Consider the following 20233-nt stretch of genomic DNA (forward strand, 5'->3'; position numbering starts at 1 on the left):
CCGTTCTCTTCTCTCTGAGAGGTGCCATAGGCCAGCTTAATCCAGAAAAGTCCATTCCTAGTGAGTCTACATTGTGCCAAGTTAACAAAACTGTCACAACTATAGTTCCCACATATAGTCCCCACATGCACATTAAGTTTAACTTTAGTGGGAGCATATTGCACCTCTTTAATGCTTAACTGATGTTGATTTTCTCAGACATGAGCTGGAATATTACAACCTTGAATTTTTTTTTACTATGTCTTGAACATATTTCTGCATTGGTGTGTGTATATATAGTCATTGACTTGAACTTGTAGGGAAACTTGACTCCTATTCAAGAGAAGAGGGGGTTGGCACAGTGAACCCCACAGTCAGCCTCTGCAGCACCACCTCCAGGCAGTCTTGTTCCAGCTGGTCCAGATGTGCTCCTCCCACAATTATCTAGAAGCAAATTCCAGACCTCATATCATTCCATATGCAGATATTCCTGTGTGGATCTCTGCATAACTATAGCACTGTTATCATACCTAAAACAGTAGCAGTACTTAGAAAATGATTTCTTTTTATTTAAGTGTATATGTGTGTATGTGCTTGGATGAGTTTGTGTGCACTTCATGTGAGCGGGTACCCTCGGAGACCAGAGGGCATGGGAGCTCCTGGAAGTGGACACAGCTACAGACAGTTGTGTGTGCTGAGACCTCAACCCTGGTCTGCTGTAAGAACAGTAAGCATGCCTAACTGTTCTGCCACCTCTCTAGCCAGAGAGCAGGTGGTGTTTTGAGATAACTTCTCTCAATAGTCCCGACTAGCCTTAAACACACAATCTGCAACCTCAGGTTTCTGAGCTGAGATTATCTGTGTGTACCATCAGACTCTGCTCAACAATATTTTTTTATTGTTGTTATTTATTTATTTATCTTTATTTATTTATTTATTTAGAGTCAGAGTCTCATTGTGGAGACCAGGCTGGCCTTGAACTCAGAGATCTGCCAGTCTCTGCCTCCCAAATGCTGGGATTAAAGGCCCACCACAGCCTGCTCACCAACACTTCTTTAAATCAGTTGATAAATTACTAGGCTCCTGTGTTTGGCACTGTCAGAGCTCAGTGGGAGGAGGAGGCCTGTGTGGATGGGAGTCAGGAGGCAGTGGGAGCGAGGCCCAGCATTGGCAACGGGAGCTGCTCTGGAGTCAGGAAGCCCTGGATAGCCCCGTGCTGCAGACCTTCTCGATTGGCCACAAGTTTTCCATTCCATCTCTTCTGGAACTAAGCTCCAGTTTGGGGATCTGTGGTAGGAAAACAGAATGTCCTGCTCAGAAATTCACTGTGCTGTCAATATGAAACATGTGTCTGAGAAGTGAGGGCGGCGGGCACTTTCTGCTTCGCAGTGCCATGGGAAGCTCCCACTGCCCAAGAGGCTGGGGCCAGTTTGACATGCCGTCAGGATTCTTCCTGAGATCACAAGGGGAGATGACCTGTGTGTGTGTTTGTGTGTGTATGCGTGTGTGACATGGGCCTCTGCACACCTGCTCCTCCCCCCACAATTTAATAATGTGTTTGGGGCCACAAGGACATCATAACCGGATAACAGTGAATGTTGATGTGAGAAAGGAAACGTACTACACTCTCCCCTTCCCTCTTGGGCTGAGGGCAACAGCCTAGTCACCCACAATGCTGGCTTACCTGTGTTGCCTGGTGCCTGTCTGTAACACGCATGTCTGCTTCTCTGCACTGCGGCCCTGAGCCCTGCAGGGTCTGCTTGCCATCACAGCCGTGGAAGCCGCCCAAGTTCATGTTAATCAGGAAGACGTCAGAGCTTATGCTGGTGCTGAGGGTGGTCAGTACATCTTAGAAGCAGACAGGCGGCTGGCGAGGTGCTGAGCCTGCTCGGTACCCACTTGCCTGTTCTTGGTTTCAGAGTGTTTAAACAGAGTGAGATTTTCAGGGTGGTTTCAAAGTCTCTGAGCTTAAAATTGACCGTATTAGAAGGGAGTGTGAGTTGTCATCAGGGTATAGAGGGAGTGAGTAGTAATCAATACTGAAAGAGAAATGTGCTTTCTCAGTTCAGACTCCAAGGTGTGTGCAACTAGCAAAATCATCCCAGAAAGTGCTTTTTTGGGGCCCTGGGACAGAAGAACAGCGAAAGGTGGTTGTGACCCACACCTGCTTCCTTTGTCTGATGAAGTGTCATCGTCACACTTGCTGGATCCAGTTAAAACATGTGGTTGGTGTTTTCTAATTACGGAGAAAGAATGCTAGTGCCTACAGACTCCAAGAGAGGCTCTGAGGGTGCAGCTGGGCTCTGCTTCCCCGTTGATCAGGGAGGGGCAATGGGAGCTGGTGGAGGCTGGCAGGGTGGCACAGCTCTAGAATGGCAGAGGGAGTGCTGCCTGGGCCAGGGCCTGGAGAGTCTGGGCTGAGGTCGTGTGACATGTGATACATAACTGCTGGCCACCTCCGCTTTCCTTGTCTACAGTCTTGTGAGATTCCAGGAGAGAGTGAGAAATGACTACCCAGTCCTCCTTAGACCTGCTCTTAGTCCTGTTGCTGTGGGTGCATTGAGAATAAAGTGTGGAGGCTGGAGAGCTGGCTCAGTGGTCAAGAGTACTGCTGATCTATCTGGGTTTAGTTCCTTCCATCCTCATGGCTTCACAACCAGCCATGTAGCTCTAATCGCAGGCAGTCTAATGCCTTATTCTGACCTCTGTAGGTACTGCACACAAGTGGTGTGTTGACATACATGCAGGCAAAACACATAACATACAAAAACAATAAACATTTTAAAAAGGATACAGTTGGCTTTCCATGGAGGCAAGTGGGGTCTGAAGGGAGTGATGCAGAGGCTGACAGGTGGATAGTGGGTGGGCTTGCCACTCAGCCTGATGACCGCGGTCTATCCCAGGAACCCACACAGTCAATGACCTCTACACATGTGCTACAGCTCATGTACTGGTGCAGACACACACACACGCACACACACGCACACGCGCACACACACACACACACACACATGCATGCAGGCACGCGCTGGAGAGTAAGGAAAGGCTTTAGGCAGTGGAGGAAGGCTGGCTATTGGCTAGGAAGCAGCTGCGGCCTGGGTGGTGTGTTGGAAAGCACAGGACTCTCACATCATCTGCCATGTTTATTAAGACTCAGCCATTGCCGTCCCTCTCCTGGACACTTTTCATGAGGACCTTTCTTTCTCAGTGTTTAACTGAGTCTTTTCTTACAGGGCACTGCTGGCTGGTGGCGGCTTTTCTACCTGGACTTACCGGCAGGGCTACGATGTCAGCATTCCTGTTTTCAGCCCACTGTCAGCCGAGATGGCTCTCCCAGAGAAAGCACCAGGGTAAGGTGGCTCAGCACGGCCAGTGTGCCAGTGTCATTACAGAGTGTGGGTGCTGGTGACACCCAGTGTGGGGTACCCCAGCAAGCCAGGTGTCTACTCCAGACACTGGCCTGCTCTACCCATCTTGCATTTCTTATGCTTTCAGTGTTTTACTAATTTCACAGAATAGAAATGTGTAGTATCCCAGACCCCTCCCTCTCTGCCTTAGCAAATTAGCAAGTCCGTCCATGTCAGAAGTGTGCCTTGGGTCTGTCTGCTCCCTCTCCTTTGGATCTGCCTGCGTTGGCTCACTGCCAGCTCCTTTGGGGTGAAAGTGATGTCCTGTTTTGTGTCCCTGATTCTAGTATCCCCACCGTCCAGCTTGGTCCTGCCTTTCCAATGCCTTCCAGATAAAGTCATGCTCCCATGAATGTCTGACCAAGTCGTCTGGTGAGTCTGCTCTCCAGGGACTTTTCCCTTCAGTTTTTAGAATAGGCTTTGCTCTCCCTAAAAGTTTTTCTATAAACTTTTCATCTCTTAGAAGTATGTGTGTGTGTGTTTGAATGTGTTGTGTGTATATGTATTTGTGGTGGGTGAGTGTGCTTGTGTGTATGTGTGTATGTATGTAGGCAAAGGTGACCCTCAGGTATCTGTCCTCAGTTGCTCTCTAGAGCCAATGAACTTGAGAGGTTCGCTTGTCTCCACCCCCTTAGTCCCTCCCATCTCCCAGTCTCCCACCCAGGCTGAGTGCTAGATCGTGCTGCCATGCCTGGTTTTCTTCCTTGTCTCAGGGGATCTGAACCCAGGTCCTCAGGCTGGTGTGGCAAGTATTTTACCAACCAAGGCATCTCCCGAGCCCTGCCTCTCTCCCTATCTCTGTTACTGTAATGTCCTGATCCTCCTTTCGGTTTCACCTTGAAAGTGCTTACTTGGGGATGGTGGGCCACACTTTCTTTGTCCTGGAGCACAGTCCCATGCATTATGTTCCCACCACAGGCTGCACTTTCCTAGGGTGATACTTGGGCAGTGGCATCATGACTCACGGGAAGCCTGGCCTCTTTGGCCTTTGGATTTTGTCAAAGTGATGGAGCACAGGCCAGGTCTGCTCTTCAGTCACTGACATGGGTTTGCCGATGGCTCATGTTTTCATCTGTGGAGTAAGGAGGAAGTCTGCCTGTACGGATGTGGTGGGCCTTCTGTCTGACCCTTTCTTTGATGGAGATGGTTTAGAAGTAGCTTCCTGGTGGGAGCTCAGTGAGTTGGTGATTGGAGCATCCGTTGCTTGCACAAGACACACCCAGAATGGGTACTTTTCTCCTCATGGGTGCTTCATTGTGTGTCTGCACCACATTTGAGTCGCCCACCATCAGTGGATGGCACTTGTGATTATTTCTAATGTTTAGCTGTGTGAATATACTGCCGTGGACTTTCAAATCTGTAGAAGCCTGGTTTTCAGTTCCCTGGCTTTATAGTGAGAGCGGCATTGCTGAGCCATGTGGCAATTCTCTTGTAACTGGTAGAGGAAACACCAGGCCAGTTCCCAAAGGCTGTGGCACTCACTGCGCACCAACCCTGTCTAAGGTTTCCAGTCCTCCTGGTCTTTCGCAGCTCTGTCATTGTCTGAGCTTTGACTCGGGCCACCCTAGGGCACTGTGGCTGCATGTTGTGTCTCCCTAGTGACCGTGCTGCTGTCTAAGTGTCTCTTAGGCTTATGGCCGTTTATATGACTTCTTTGGAAAAATGCCTGCTCATATTATTTGCTCATTTAAAATTGAATTGTCTTCTTATTGTAGAATTTTAAGAATTTTTATATAGTCCAGGCATGGCTGCCTTGTTGGGTATGTGATTTGCAAATATTCTCTCCTGTTCTGTAGGCTGCTCATTACTTTCTTGATGGTGAGTGACCTTTAAGGTACAAAAGGTTCTACTTTTAATGAAGTACAATTTCCCTCCTTCCCTCTCCCTGTCTGTCTGTCTGTCTGTCTTGCTCTCTGTGATCCTTTCTGTCTGTCTCTGTCTTACTATCTTTTTCCAAGGTTAGGGGTGACATTTGTACTTGTTTTTGGAGGCCTGAGGCTGAACTCAGATATCTTCCTCACCTGTTCTCCTTATGCTCGCAAACCTTATGTTTGAGACAGGGCATCACTGAATCTGGAGTTCACCAGGTCATAGAGTCTGGCTGGCCAGGGAGCCTCTGGAATCCCTTGTCTGTCTCCCCAGCAGCAGGCGTGCAGGCACATGCCACCACACAGCGTTTCACATGAGTGCTGGGTACTGAGTTCAGGTCCTTGTGCTTTCACTGCACGCTCTTTCCTGCCTCAGTGTCTCCCAGGCCCCAGTTGATGGGATTTTGTGCTTAGGTTATTGTACTTTGGTGTAGATGGCGATATTGACGGAGAAACCATTGCCATGTCAGGCTTCTGGTAGGTTTACAGAGGTTTTCTTTTAAGAGTTTCTGGGGTTTTCTGAGGTACGGTGCAGAACCATCTCCTGCATGCCCAGTGGTCGCAGCGCCATGCGTGTATTCTTAGACCCTTGTTGAGCGTCACCTGCTGTAAAAGAAGGCTTTATTTTTGGATTGTCTGCCCTTGTCTGTGTGTGAGTCCTGTGCAAGTACCTCACTGACTTGGCTCCTCGGGCTTTGTACTAAACTTTGAAGTAGGTAAACTGAGTTCTCTAACTTTGCTACTTTTTTTTTTTTTAACTGAAAACCCTTTACATTTTAGTTATTTTTGATTCTGGAGAGATGGTTCATTGGTGAAAATTACGTACTGTTCTTTCTTCACTTCTCAACACCCACTTTGGGCAGCTCACTGCTGCCTGTAACTCGAGCTCCAGGAGTCTGACGGACACCCTCTTCTGGCCTCCATGGGCACTGCACTCGTGTGCACATACCACCATCCTATACACATAATTAAACAGACCATTCTAAACTCCAGGTGCTGTAAAACCTAATGCTTTACAAGTTAAGTACTAACAGTTGACCAAACTAATAGCATTTATATCTCTAATGTGATAAAGGGTGTTTCTTTGAAGTGTATTCCGCCCTCTCAGGTGGATGTGGACTGATCCAGGGATCAGTGGGTTTGCCAAGCCGATAGACTCGCATGTTGAGTGATAATGGGTGCCCTTTAGTGTTGTTTGAACCACGGGGAAGCTTCTCTTCATATAGCATGGCTGTCATGGTTCCTCTGTCTTCATCGTATATGAACACATGATTTATAGTTTCCCCAGAACTTATGAAGATTTCCAAGCAGGTAGTAAAGAATAAAAATCTTCCCGCTGTAGCTGTTGATGTAGCTCAGCTCTGTCTGGCGCCCGTACAACTTTGGGGTTGGTCCCCAGCACCTCATTATTTTCTGTTGCTCTGAGTACCATAGACTGAGTGTTTTGTAAAGCTTAAAAGCTTATTTCTTCTTTTTTTCAAGGGCTGGGGTGTCAGACAAGCAGCTGTGTTTGGCAAGGCCTTCCTGCTAGGTGGTACTCTGCAGCATTTCCAGGTGGTGCCCAGCCTCACACAGTGAGTCAGACTCTCCTATCTGGGCCTCATCCTCTTTTCTTGTTTTTTGTTTTTTTGTTTTTTGTTTTTTTCAAGACAGGGTTTCTCTGTATAGCCCTGGCTGTCCTGGAACTCACTTTGTAGACCAGGCTGGCCTCGAACGCAGAAGAGAGGCAGAGAGGCAGAGAGGCAGAGAGAGAGGCAGAGAGAGAGGCAGAGAGAGAGGCAGAGAGAGAGGCAGAGAGGCAGAGAGAGAGGCAGAGAGGCAGAGAGGCAGAGAGGCAGAGAGGCAGAGAGGCAGAGAGGCAGAGAGAGAGGCAGAGAGGCAGAGAGAGAGGCAGAGAGGCAGAGAGAGAGGCAGAGAGGCAGAGAGAGAGGCAGAGAGAGAGGCAGAGAGAGAGGCAGAGAGAGAGGCAGAGAGAGAGGCAGAGAGAGAGGCAGAGAGAGAGGCAGAGAGAGGCAGAGAGAGAGGCAGAGAGAGAGGCAGAGAGAGAGGCAGAGAGAGAGGCAGAGAGAGAGGCAGAGAGAGAGGCAGAGAGAGAGGCAGAGAGAGAGGCAGAGAGAGAGGCAGAGAGAGAGGCAGAGAGAGAGGCAGAGAGAGAGGCAGAGAGAGAGGCAGAGAGAGAGGCAGAGAGAGAGGCAGAGAGAGAGGCAGAGAGAGAGGCAGAGAGAGAGGCAGAGAGGCAGAGAGGCAGAGAGGCAGAGAGAGGCAGAGAGGCAGAGAGAGGCAGAGAGGCAGAGAGAGGCAGAGAGGCAGAGAGGCAGAGAGGCAGAGAGGCAGAGAGGCAGAGAGGCAGAGAGGCAGAGAGGCAGAGAGAGAGGCAGAGAGAGAGGCAGAGAGAGAGGCAGAGAGAGAGGCAGAGAGAGGCAGAGAGGCAGAGAGGCAGAGAGGCAGAGAGGCAGAGAGGCAGAGAGAGGCAGAGAGGCAGAGAGGCAGAGAGAGGCAGAGAGGCAGAGAGGCAGAGAGGCAGAGAGGCAGAGAGGCAGAGAGGCAGAGAGAGGCAGAGAGGCAGAGAGGCAGAGAGGCAGAGAGGCAGAGAGGCAGAGAGGCAGAGAGGCAGAGAGGCAGAGAGGCAGAGAGGCAGAGAGAGGCAGAGAGAGGCAGAGAGGCAGAGAGGCAGAGAGGCAGAGAGGCAGAGAGAGGCAGAGAGGCAGAGAGGCAGAGAGGCAGAGAGGCAGAGAGGCAGAGAGGCAGAGAGGCAGAGAGGCAGAGAGGCAGAGAGGCAGAGGCAGGAGGCAGATCTCTGAGTTAGTGTCCAGCCTGGTCTAGAGTGAGTTTTAGGACATCCAGGGATACACAGAGAAACCCTGTCAACAAAAACAAAAAACAAAAAACAAAAAACAAAACAAAAAACGAAAACAAAATTGTCAGCATAAATTTTGTTAGGAGTGTTTAAACCTTAGCAGGTATTAATGTTTTAAAATTAATATTCATCACTAAATATGAACAAAATAACTATTCATATACTATTTTTATTATCAAAATGAAAATATTAAAGAAATTCTTTGCCTTTTTTTCCCCCTGCAGGGTTTGGGATTGAACCCAAGGCCTTTTGTACACTAGACAAGTTCTGCCACAGACCTACACATTTGTAGCCCTTACTTTTTTGAAAGAGTTTCACTATGTAGTCCAGGCTGGCCTTCAATTTATAATCTTTCTTTTTTACCTGCTAGGATTATAGGTGTGGGCCTCTATGCACACTTTACAGATAATTCTTTTAATCGAGGCTCTTATTCTATAGTTCAGGCTGGCCTGGAATTCACTTTACAGACTAGTCTGGCCTTGAACTTGTGGTAAGTCTCCCAACTCTGCCTTCCAAGTGCTAGGATTACAGGCATGCACTAAAATCCCCAACCCTTCACAAACAGTTCTCATAGAGCCTCCAGAGGCTAGGAAAGCTGCTGTACTTCAGCACCCTGTTCCAAGGCTGGATCTGGTTACATTCCGGATGGGTGGTCTGTGTGGGCCACTGGCTTCCTGTAGAGCAAGCAAGTTTTTGTCATGTACCCAGGATCTTCAATTTGGCATGTCAATGTAGCATGGGATAGGCTGGCCTGCCTGGCACAGACAGTCTCGTTTGTATGTTTTGGGTACAGTGAACCTCTCTTACCAGTTCTGTGGGTGATGGGAACCATCCCCAGTCCAAGTTCCCAGACACCAGTCAAGAAGCCAACCCAACAGAACTTTCACAGAAGGGCAGCAGGCCTGCCATGCTAACCCCTCTGTACAGGATCCCACCACCACGGAGAGTAAATGGCCCCAAACATCCTCAGGCTGTGGCTGAGAAACTCGAGAAGCACTGGGCCCAGCCCTGAGCCTGTGAGGACTAGTCTGCTGGGTGTCCTTTCCTTAGCTCACTGTGATGCGCCCTGTGTCTTCATCTGGCTGGTGTCTCGTTGGTTCAAGACTCCATCATCACTCCAGATTCAACCCAAGGATGAAAACACTGAAGCCCAGCAGTGGGCACGCACTGAAATGCCGGAGGCCACTTTAAGATGATCAATTTTGGGGATTTTCACTGTCATTGCTTTTCCTAGTAATTTGATCTTTTTGATTTTTATGTATGACTACATGGAATTTAAGATCACTTGAGGTTGCAATTAGTTTTAAAATTCTGTGGCTCAGTAACCCGTGAGAGATTCTACTGTCTTCATGGTAGCCCCAGAAAGCCAAGGGCTCACCTCCCTGGCTACCACAGAGCTGCGTCTTACAGTTGCTTTTATGAAGGACACTCCTCTTCATCCCTCCAAAGACGAAAAGTGAAGACAGTCTTTGGCTTCACGGTCCTCTTCCCTGGGAAAGGCAGGGAGGGGCCTGGCGGCAGCATGCTGGGGTCCTCCCTCTGTGAGAGGTGTTTCTCAGGGAATTCCCACGTCTCCTGGGGGCTGTCCAGCAGAGTGAAGCTGGTTTTATTTTTATTTTAAAGCTTTTTCAATGGGAAAAATGAGACTTGTTGCTATTGATAGCTGCTTCTCACAGCCGTGTGGAACTAGCTGGAATTCTTGTCATTTTCCTTCTAAAAAGAACTAAATCAGGACTTTACAACCCTTGTTTTTGAGGGAGACATCGAGTTCTCAGCATGATTCGGCTTTTACTTAGATCAGTGGGGCTAAGAGGAAACATGAGAGTCACAGCTAACTTTAGTCCTCAGAAGAAAAGCAAATCTACCTGAAATTTGTGCAAAGTTTAGAGTGGGCACAGCCCCGATGGATTGGAGAGAGGCAGCGTACAGGCAGGGGAACCTGCTTAGAGTCCTGCTCACATCTGCACATCTGTACTGGGCAGGGTTGTGGGGTGTAGTGAGCAGAGCTCTAGTGGGCCTTCACCTTCCAAGCAGTGCAACAGTGAAATCCTGTCCTCCTTTGAGAACCACATAGTAACAGCTGTTTATCTCTGAATCTGTATAGCACTGGGCCTGTGTATGTGTATATGTATGTGTATGTGTATGTGTGTGTGGGGGTGTGAACTTGCATGCATACATGTGCATGTGTGCCAGAGGTGACCTTGGGTGTCATCCTCAGGAATGGTGTCCACCTTCTTAAGTAACCTGGAGTAATTAATTATGCTAGGCTGGCTGGCTCAGTCACAGAGGTCCTCCTGTCTTCACATCCACAGCCCTGGGAGCACACACAGGCCTGTGCTGTCACCACTAGTGACTCTGGGGATTAATCCAGGCCCCAATCCTTGTGTGACGGGCACTTCACTGCCTGAGTCCCTCTACGCTCCAGCTCTAGGTTTATAGAATTTTGAGAGAAGGTTCTTACTATGTAGTTCAGGCTGGTCTTGAACATGCCACCTTTCTACCTCAGCTCCTTTGTGCTGGGATTACTGGTGTGGTGTGTACTATCACACTTGGCTCCAGCTCCATCCAGTACTGCAGGGCCATTCTGGCCTGGCCTTCCATAGCCACAACTCCCTTCTGGCTTCCATGATCCTCTGTATCTAACCATTTTGATTCTCTGTTCTGAATGCCTCCCCTCACCAATGTGAACTTTGAACCCAAAGATTTGTGCTCAGAGAGGGTAACCTCAGTTGCCGTGAGTGTTCCTTTGCTGTGGGTATGTGTCTAAGGTTCTCTGCAGTTAGGAAAGACACATTCACAGGACTGTGTGGGCTTTGTTAGCCTGTGTGCAGAACACACAGCTCTTGAGTTTTCCCTGACGTGTACCTGTTTGAGCAGGGTGTATGTGGCACTGCATTGCTTTCAGTGTGAGCAGGGGTGGGGTGGGGGGGTCCATTTTCTCAGAACCTGCTTTATACGCATTTTCTCACTGGTGGTGATCTCAAGGCCTACAGAGCCCCTCCCTGTGTCTTTCGCTCTGTACTGTAGGCTTCTAACCTAGGGAAGCACTGTCTAGTCTCCCATATCCCTTTGATAGCAGCCTTCTGGACTCTCCAGTCTGGTTTGCATTGGGGAAGGGGCAGCTTGTGGTTTCAGCGGCTTCAGTCCATGCGTGGTCCACTCACTTTGTGACCCCTGCTGAAGCAGGACACCATGGTGCTGTGAATGTGTGGTGGAGCAAAGCTGCTTATCTCATAGCAGCCAGGACAGCTGGAAGAACGAGGAAGGGCCAGAGGCAGATCATGTACCTCAGGCACACCCCAGCCCCAGGCTTCATCCAGTGGAACCCTCCTAACGTTTCCACCGCCCCCCCCAGAACCCATCAAATCACTAACTGCGTTGTGTTTCTCTCCCTCCCTCCCTCCCTCCCTCCCTCCCTCCCTCCCTCCCTCCCTCCCTCTCTCTCTCTATCTCTCTCTGTGGTATATGCCACAGTGCAAATGTGGCAATAAGAGGATACTTAATGAGAGTTAGTTCTCTCTTCCTACTATGTGGGTTCCAGGGATTCAGCCTAGATCAATGGGCTTGGTGGCAAGCACCTTTACTCACTAAGTAACTCTCTATATAATTCATGGATCATAAATCTACACACAGACTAATCTGTTGATGAGCTTGAAGGCCCATGATCAGACACTTCCTGCCTCAGCCTCCTGAGTATCTGGGACATTTAACGTGTCCCATGCTTCCATTTTTGTGTCTTTGGAGGCCTGCAAAGCACTGAACTTTTGTTGTCTTTCTTTATTCTGGTTTCTTTCTGCATCCTTCCTGCCTAAATGTTGAGATAGGTCTGATGCGGTGGTAAGGATAGTTTTTGTTGTTATTGCTTGTTTTCCATTTCTAGTTTTTAGCTTCTTCTCCAGCCCACGTGGCTTTGGGAATAAATAAAAACTTGTCGCAGAGTCCCTACCCAGCATAGGTGTGCTGTTGCTGCGATTGTGTGACATGCTGTATGACACTGCCACCCATCAAGGGGTCTCCCTTTCCCCATTTGGAGAATGCAGCCAGCCTTCAGTGTTTCCTGAGACCTCAGACTCAGGTGTAATGAAGGATAACTTTTCATTTTCTGTCCAAGCAATCAGCCTGTTCTCTGTGTGTGTGTACACACCTGTGTTAGAGCATGTGCTGTAGGTTTAGCATGCCATGAACATGTTTCACATATTGAGAACTGTTTCTGCTGGGCATGGTTGCACACACCTTTAATCCCAGCACTCAGGAGGCCTCTGCAGATATCTGTGAGATTGAGGCCATCTGGTTTGCAGAGGAAGTTCTAGGCCAGTCAGGATCACATAGAGAGACCCTGTCTCAAAACGACAAAAAGAAAAAAAACTAGAAAGAGAGCTTTTGCATAAATAAAAATTTTGTGATTTCATATTTCAGAATGCAAGTGACCCATACCTTGTTCTTATATAGTATATAATGTTTTAAATATCCAGTAGTGTGGCGTAGTATAATTTTGAAAATGAATGGTATATGTTGAGACCATCCAGCAAATACCTGTTGCTGGAAGTCCAGTGTTAAACTTTGTCTGACCTGACCAACTGACTGATCCCAAGTGACCTTTTCTTCTCCCCTCTAGTCCCCGGCGCTACTTCCTACTGTCCTCTCAGATGGCCATCCACCCTGAGTACAGAGAGGAACTAGAAGCCCTCCAGGCCAAACACCAAGAGTCAGTGTTAGTCCTAGACAAATGCACCAATCTCTCGGAGGGCGTCCAGTCCGTGCGAAAGCGCTGCCACCAGCACCAGGTCTTCGATTACCCCCAAGTGCTGCAGGTGAGTGCCACTTGGAGCTTGCCAGGCTCGGGGGTGTGGGGTGGGAGGTGGGATCGCTGCCTGCTGCCGTGGAGTGAAACTGACTCCGTCCCAGGAGCTGCTTCCCATAAGTAACTGGGGTATCACCCCAGGGGAAAAGATGCAACTCCTCACTGGAGGGGTAGACCACGGGGAGCCCGAGTGAACGAGGTGTTTATGTTGTGTGGGGCTGCTTGCTCTGTAAAGGTGAGATATCCTTTTGGATACTCACTGTACTTCAAAAATGCAAATCCTCTAGAATTCTAAGAAGCTGTATAGGCTAGGAGCACACATGTTTCTTGCTTTTACCCCGTGTTGATGACTGGTACAGAAGTGAGCTTCTGTAAGGCGGCCAGTTGCATCTCTAGACGACGACAGCCCACAGGGGGTGCCTGGCTTTCCCTGGGCACTCAGGCCTGCTCTGAGTGCTCTTGCTGTGGAACATTGTGTCACTCCCAGCACACACTTCACTTCCATCACAGACAACGCTCTTGGGGACCGTTTGTAGGCAGAATATTTGACATCCTAGGGCATGGTGCCAGGAAAGGAGAGTCACAGCCCTGCTCACTTAAGCCATTAAAATCGAGACACGTTGGTTCAAGAACTATCAAGGAGATGAGGTAATTTTTATATATTTATATATTTGCTAATTTTTTTTAAATCTCCAGGGAGCTGGCCCACCCTGAAGTTGTTAAAATACTCTCTCAGGAAGTACTGCCTCCCTCTGGAGTTTCTGGCTGGTAATGGTGGAGATGCAGCCGGTGTTTATAGTAACCTTTGTCTGGACAGGAAGAGCGATCCGCGTGTGTCCACATCTGGCCGCGGCGTCTCGGCAGTCCAGGCACTGTGCATGTCTCACTCACCCCTCAGCCGCTGTTCTTCTGTATCAAATCCAGAGGCACTGCGACACTGACTTTCTCATTGTTTTTTTCCCGACCTTTCCCTTTCCATAATGTTATTTATTTTTAAACAAAAATTTTTATGGAACTGTTTTGTGTGAACATGTACGTACATGTGTGTTGCATGTACACATGCACACGCCACAGTCAGAGGACAACTGTGCCAAGTTGCCATGCTCCTCCCACCCTGTGGGTGTCTGGGTCAAACTTAGGTCATCAGGCCGAGCAGGAGGTGTCTCCATTGGCCGAGCCATCTTACCAGCCCCAGTAGAACCATCATGTGGCTCAGGAATCAGTTTTAAGATAGAATTTCCTTTTTTAAAATATCATTTACTTTGTGTTGGGGGGAAAGGGGCAACAGGATATCTTAAAAAAAAAAAATAGCTTCGCTATATAGCCCATGTAGGCTTTAAACTCACTCTCCCCCTGCCTCATCTTCCCAAATTCTGAGATTATCAATAGGAGCCACTTTGCCTGGCTTTTTCCTTTCTTCATCCTTTCATTTCCTCCTGAAGAGACAGAAAGTGGGGAACCTGGGAGTAAGAGAAATAGGGTCTCAGGGTCTCGTTCTGGGGTGCAGTGCCCGTGGCACCTGTGCTTTCTCTGTACAGTTTCCGTGTTCCCAGCATTCCCCACATTGAGAATAAGATGAATGGACGAGGAAGAGGTTCTTGTTGGTGGTGGTTTTGTTGTTGTTATTTTTGAAACAGGGTTTCTCTATGTAGCCTTGGCTGTCCTGGAACTCACTCTGTAGAGAAGGCTGGCCTCGAACTCAGAGATCCATCGGCCCCCACCTCTGCCCCCACCTCCGCCTCCCAAGTGCTGGATTAAAGGCATGCACCACCACCACCTGGCTGAAGAAGAGATTTTTTTTTTTTGAGAGTTCACTTTTGTTGGACTTTTTGTTTCTAGATAGAACTTACCATTTTAATGCCTTCTCAAGGCTGTGTGCCTTTAATGAATTCCTTCTAGAGGCAAACACTGCAAGGGCCTTGGTGACTCAAAGGAGGACAGAAAGTTTGGACCTTCCTGCCCCATTGCAGGGTGGGCTGAAGTTGGGGCTTGGCAGAGTTGAGACCATAGGCCACGCGTGTGTACACAGTTCATCAGCACTAGTGGAAGCCAGTCTGCAGGACCTGGTGTCATCATCTGACCAAAGGAAGACTGATGCTAGCTCTGAACATGTGCAAAACACTAGTCCCAGTGGCACTGGGGTTGTACTGAAAAGTTAAGGTGGGGAGCTCTGCAGGTAGCTGAGTGTTTCCTTTGTCACAGGTGTGAGGACAGCTAGCTGGTCCTAGATGCCTCGGCACTGCATAGCTTTAATCCCTGGGGAATGGCATAATGCTCAAGGATCCAAGGCCTGCTCGCTAACCCTTAGCCTCTCTCGTGTTGCTGCAGGAGGCTACTTTTTGTACGGTCCTTCGAGGAGCTCGGCTGGGCCAGGCAGTGCTGAGCGATGTCCTACAGGCTGGTTGTGTCCCAGTTGTCATTGCAGACTCTTATATTCTGCCTTTCTCTGAAGTTCTGGACTGGAAGAGGTAGGTGTACCATCTAGTGAACCGTAGCTGCTGGCTTGGCCAACATTGGAAAGAAAGGTCTCTCAGGTCAGTATGATGCATGCCTAGGTTTGAGAAGTAACTGCAGGTTGAGTGTGCCTAACTTGTAAGTCAGAGACCTTCCAAAGCCTGAAGCTTTTGAGCATTGTCACGAATGCCACAGGTCTACAGTTCCACACTTGGCTTTATGCAACAGCTCACAGTCATGGAGGTAGTAGATATAAGATCAAAGTACCTGGGACTCGTGCATGAGAGTGACAGTGACATAATGAAGCCCATTAGTTAAGAGAAACACATGACCTTGAGAGTGGCCACACTGTGTGAGCGCTGCACATACTGCTTGGCACACTCCTCTTCCTCCTCCTTCTCATCTTCCTCTTCCTCTTCTTCATCTTCCTCCTCCTCCTCTTCTTCTTCCTCCTCTTCCTCCTTCCTTCTTCCTCTTCCTCCTCCTCTTCCTCTTTTTAGCAGACTTAATTTATTTTATTTTTCTTGCATAAAAACCCTTATGTGGTAGGCACAGCTGGAGCCTGCGGCCTCTGGGAGACTCTGGTGTGGGTTTTCACAAGATGATCAGTGAGTTCCTGATAAGGAGACTTGGTGAACACAGCCTTTTTCAGAGGTCAGGGGTCAGGTAGCTGTCGGTCTTGGAGATGGCATCAAAGGTGGCAGCAGAGAAGCCTCTGGCTGAAGTGTAGCAGTCATCTATACCAGCCATCCTCAGTAGCAGCTTCTTGAGCACAGGAGCAGAGACAATGCCAGTGCCTCTAGGGGCAGGGATGAGGCACATCAACACAGAGCCACAGTGGTCTGTCACCTTGCATGGAACAGTGCGGGCTTGCCAATCTTGTTCCCTCAGTAGCCTCTCCCCACAAGGATGATGGATAGCTTGGCCAAGCTGATGGCCCCTCAGATGGTAGTGGCAACCTCCTTGGAGGTTAACACCACGATCAACATGACCAATATAGTCCCCAATAGTGACAAAGGCCTTGAACCTGGTATGCTGGCTTGGCACAGTCCTTCAGAGCTTCTGACTGGCCAAGAGGATTCTGTTGCCAACACTGAGCTCATGTGCTGGGGCACAGCCCTCCAGTCCTCCAGGGAGCAGCCGCTCATTGCCCTGCTGTCCTTCCCCAAGTCGTCCATACATTTTTCGAATATATTGAAGTTTGAACATTTTATAGCCACTGAAGTTAGCATGGAAAGGTATACTGTACATTGAGTTTGTATGTGTAACAAATGCACAGAACATAAACAAATCTTCATATTTAGACTGAAGTCCCAAGTTATGTTCATGCAAATATTCCTAAAGGGAAGATACCTGGGACTAGGCCTAGGCTGCATGTCCCCAGCTGCCATTACTCCAGCCTCACTGCAGTGTCTTCCATCAGACTTAGCACATGGGCCTAGAACCATTCAGAGTTCAGTGGGCCAAACCCACAGGCTGGCTTAATTTACATGTTAAGTTGTGCAGTGCTGAGTGATTGCAGAGACTGACTGCTTACACCTAAGATGCTCACACCCTGACTCCATAAAGCAGCTACCCCTGGGCTGGTGCAGTCTGGACACAGCTGGAGACTTTCTGACCTTACTTATTCCAGGGGTTCTGGATGGAAGCGCCCAGGTATCCAGGCTCAGACCTGCAGTCCAGCCTACTGTCTGCTAGTGGGAAGACTCTGCCTCCAGAAAGCCTGGAGATTCCAGGACAGACGGACAAACGCAAATTCTGCTTGGATATATTCACAGGAGTTGCCCTCTGGTATTTCCACAAGACTTTGGTGGAAGACTATTGAAGTTTAGTGTCTTTGCCACAAATATTTAATTGCTTTCTTCTCTACCAACTCTTTATGATAATTTATCCAAGTACAATAGCAAAGACATTTGAACAACTTAAATGGTACTAATTGGCTAACTTATCATTCATAGTACATTTATTAGAAAGCCTACTGTTAATATGATAGCATTTTATAGTCTAGTAATAGGATAGTTTCTCCTTCTGAGGAGGTTGGAATCTAGTGGTGAAGAATAGCAGGATTCAGGTCCTGCATCCTTTATCTGAAATGCTGGGGCCAGAGTGTTTTGGACTGTAGATTGTTGTGGATTTTGGAATATCTACATACATGGAATGATGCCTCTTGTGGAGGGAACCAAATGTAAACATGAAATTCATATTCCATAGGCTGCTCATGCAGGCAGCCTCCAAGTAAATCACATGATAGTTTTAATAATTCTGTGCATGAAACAGAGTCTTGTGGTGTGCATGTCCCACATGTGGTGTCACACTGATGATCAACACACCAGACTGGGAAGCATTTGGGGTCTTGGAGTTTTGAGTTGGCATGGCCAACCCGTGTAACCTTAGCAGATGCACGTGTAGAGGGTAGAGGGCTGTGCGGACCCAGATAGGAGCAGGAGCCTGCCTACTTGAAGGAGAAGCATGAAGTCTTTCTATAATCTTAGGGGCGTGAGACGCTGCTGCCAGCATTTATCCACGCCAGAAAGCATTTATTGAGCACCTGCTGTTTGCCAGTACTGTAGTAATTAGTTTTCTGTTCCTGGATAAGATACGCTGACCTAAAGCAACTTGTGGAAGAAAGGGGTTTTTTGGCTTATAGTTCTCAACCTTCCTAATGCAATTAATACTACCTTAATATAGTTCCTTATGTTGTGGTGACCCCAAGCATAAAATTATTTTTGTTGCTACCTCATAACTTTAATTTTGCTACCAAAGCTCTCAAAATATACCATTGTAATGTAAATATCTGATACGTAAGATATCTGATGTGCAGCCCCTGGGAAAGTGTCGTCCACCCCTCCAGGGTTGTGAACTGCTGCTCTAGAAGGTTAGAGTCCATTAGTGGTGGCTGGGCATGGCAGCAAGACAGAATGCTGAGAGATCATATCTCCAATCAAAGGCACAAGGCAGAGCAGAGCTGGAAGCAGGAGGGGCCATGGACTCTCCCCCACCCCCAGAGCATACTCCAGCAAGGCTGCACTTCCCCCTTAAGCTCCCGAAACGGTACCACCGTTGAACCTAGCATTCAAAATCTGAGCCTACGGGGGCATTTCTTTTAAACTATCCCCGTCACAGTCAGCCACAGGGTCTCCAAGAGTGAGGTCAGGCCTTTGTTTGAGGACATTTCCTCCTTACTGATGGCAGAGCAGACACACTGGTTCCCAGCTGCTGTGATGTAACTGGTAGACTCTGGCTGGGCGGTGCTAGTACAGTGAGACTTGGTGAGGGCCTTGGAGAGGGGTGATGTAGCGGCTGTGAGAGGATAGCTACAGATCAGGGTCAGCTCAGTGCTGAGTTATGGGTGAGCAGCAGGAGGACGCTGGAGTCAGGGCTCTGATGTCAGACAACCAGCTCTTACTGGCTGACTTTGAAATGATGGCAGATTAATTCATCCTTTTAGTTCGTCACTCCATCTCTGTTGCAAAAATCATTTACGTATTTATTTACTTAAAAATCACTTATCCATGAAGTCCTGGCTGTGTGCAGGCCACGTGCTGAGTGCTCTGGGTACAGCGGTGGGTGGACTCACCTAGTGGGCGGAGTGCGAGCTAGGTCTTAGCGAGCTAGGTTTGGCTGCACAGCACCCTGTGCTTCTGGAAGTCCATGCCAGTCTCCCTTTCTCTATCCTTATTCCAAGTCTGTGAGTGACTCCTGTGTGGCATGGGGCAAAGGAAGGCCCCGCCTCTCTGCAGCTTCTCTTCTGTGCAGCTCTGCCACCTCTGCAGGGGCTCAGTCCTTCTTCCTGCTCCTGCGCTTGCTTCCTGTCACTTACTGACCCATAGACTGCATGGCCTGTGGAGCTTAATCGGCTTCTCAGGACTTTGCCTCCACCTCCTAGTGGTTTCCCGTCTCAGCCCTGAGTCCTCCGTGGCCTCCAAGGTCCCTTGTGTGCCTCACTACAACCCACCCTCCCCCTCTCTGCTTGGCTCACGTTCTCTCCATCCTGTTTACTCTGTGGCAGCCACAGGGGCCTCCTAGCAAGCTGTTCCTGGACCATGCCCAACACGATGCTTCCTTGGCCTTTCACTCATTAGCCCGGTGCCTGAAGCTCTCTTCCCACAGGCCTTCTCATGCCCTGTTCACCCCTCATTTTCTTCTGACGTTCTCTGTTGAATTGTCAGTTCCCAGTGCATAGTAGGTCTGTCATAAGTAAGTGCTAAATCGGGATGGATTTGTGTAGAAGCTAAATGGGTGGGGGTGGGGTGGGGCTAGTTGTTAATTCAGTAAACACTAAGAAGGGTAAGGATAGACCGGGAGGCATCATTTTTGCATCATGCAAAGGCCCTGTGGCAGGACAGAAGTTGTCATGGTTGGTGACAGTGATGCCAGGGAGGACAGAGCAGACGAGAAAGATGCACAACTGAAGGAGCTTTGGGCTTTCTGCTGTGAGATTGAAATAGGACAGCATAAAGTGTTGTTTTCTGAAAAGGGCTGTGCACATGTAATAGTGCTGTTGTCTCCAGGGCATCTGTGGTCGTTCCAGAGGAAAAGATGTCAGATGTGTACAGCATCCTGCAGAACATCCCACAAAGGCAGATTGAAGAGATGCAGAGACAGGTAAGAGGCTGAGCTGAGACACCTGGCTGGGGAGGGACTGAGGGCTGCCGCTTGGACAGTGGCTTGGATACAGAGGGCCTTCAGCCAAGTGCATCGTATCAGCTATCAGGGCGGGACAATTAGGCCAGTTGCTTCAAGTAAGGTTTAGATTAGTGGTTCTCAACCTGTAGGGTATAGCCTCTTTGGGGTCACATATCAGATAACAGATATTTACATTACTATTCATAACAGTAGCAAAATTACAGTTATGAAGTAGCAACAA

At 48.7% G+C, this 20233-nt stretch overlaps 1 protein-coding gene across 1 annotated transcript in view; it reads left to right on the forward strand.

The window, feature by feature from the left end:
• Window positions 1-20233, forward strand: part of Ext2 (exostosin glycosyltransferase 2) — a 127323-nt gene that overhangs the window by 12968 nt on the left and 94122 nt on the right. The window contains exons 4-7 of the mRNA XM_021184765.2: window positions 3213-3329; window positions 12727-12922; window positions 15241-15380; window positions 19878-19971. Of these exons, the coding sequence (XP_021040424.1) occupies window positions 3213-3329; window positions 12727-12922; window positions 15241-15380; window positions 19878-19971 (547 nt within the window). The remainder of the gene's footprint in view (window positions 1-3212; window positions 3330-12726; window positions 12923-15240; window positions 15381-19877; window positions 19972-20233) is intronic.

Source organism: Mus caroli, unplaced genomic scaffold (assembly GCF_978045245.1).
Source record: "Mus caroli unplaced genomic scaffold, Mus_caroli_1 scaffold_2, whole genome shotgun sequence".
NCBI lineage: Eukaryota > Metazoa > Chordata > Mammalia > Rodentia > Muridae > Mus > Mus caroli.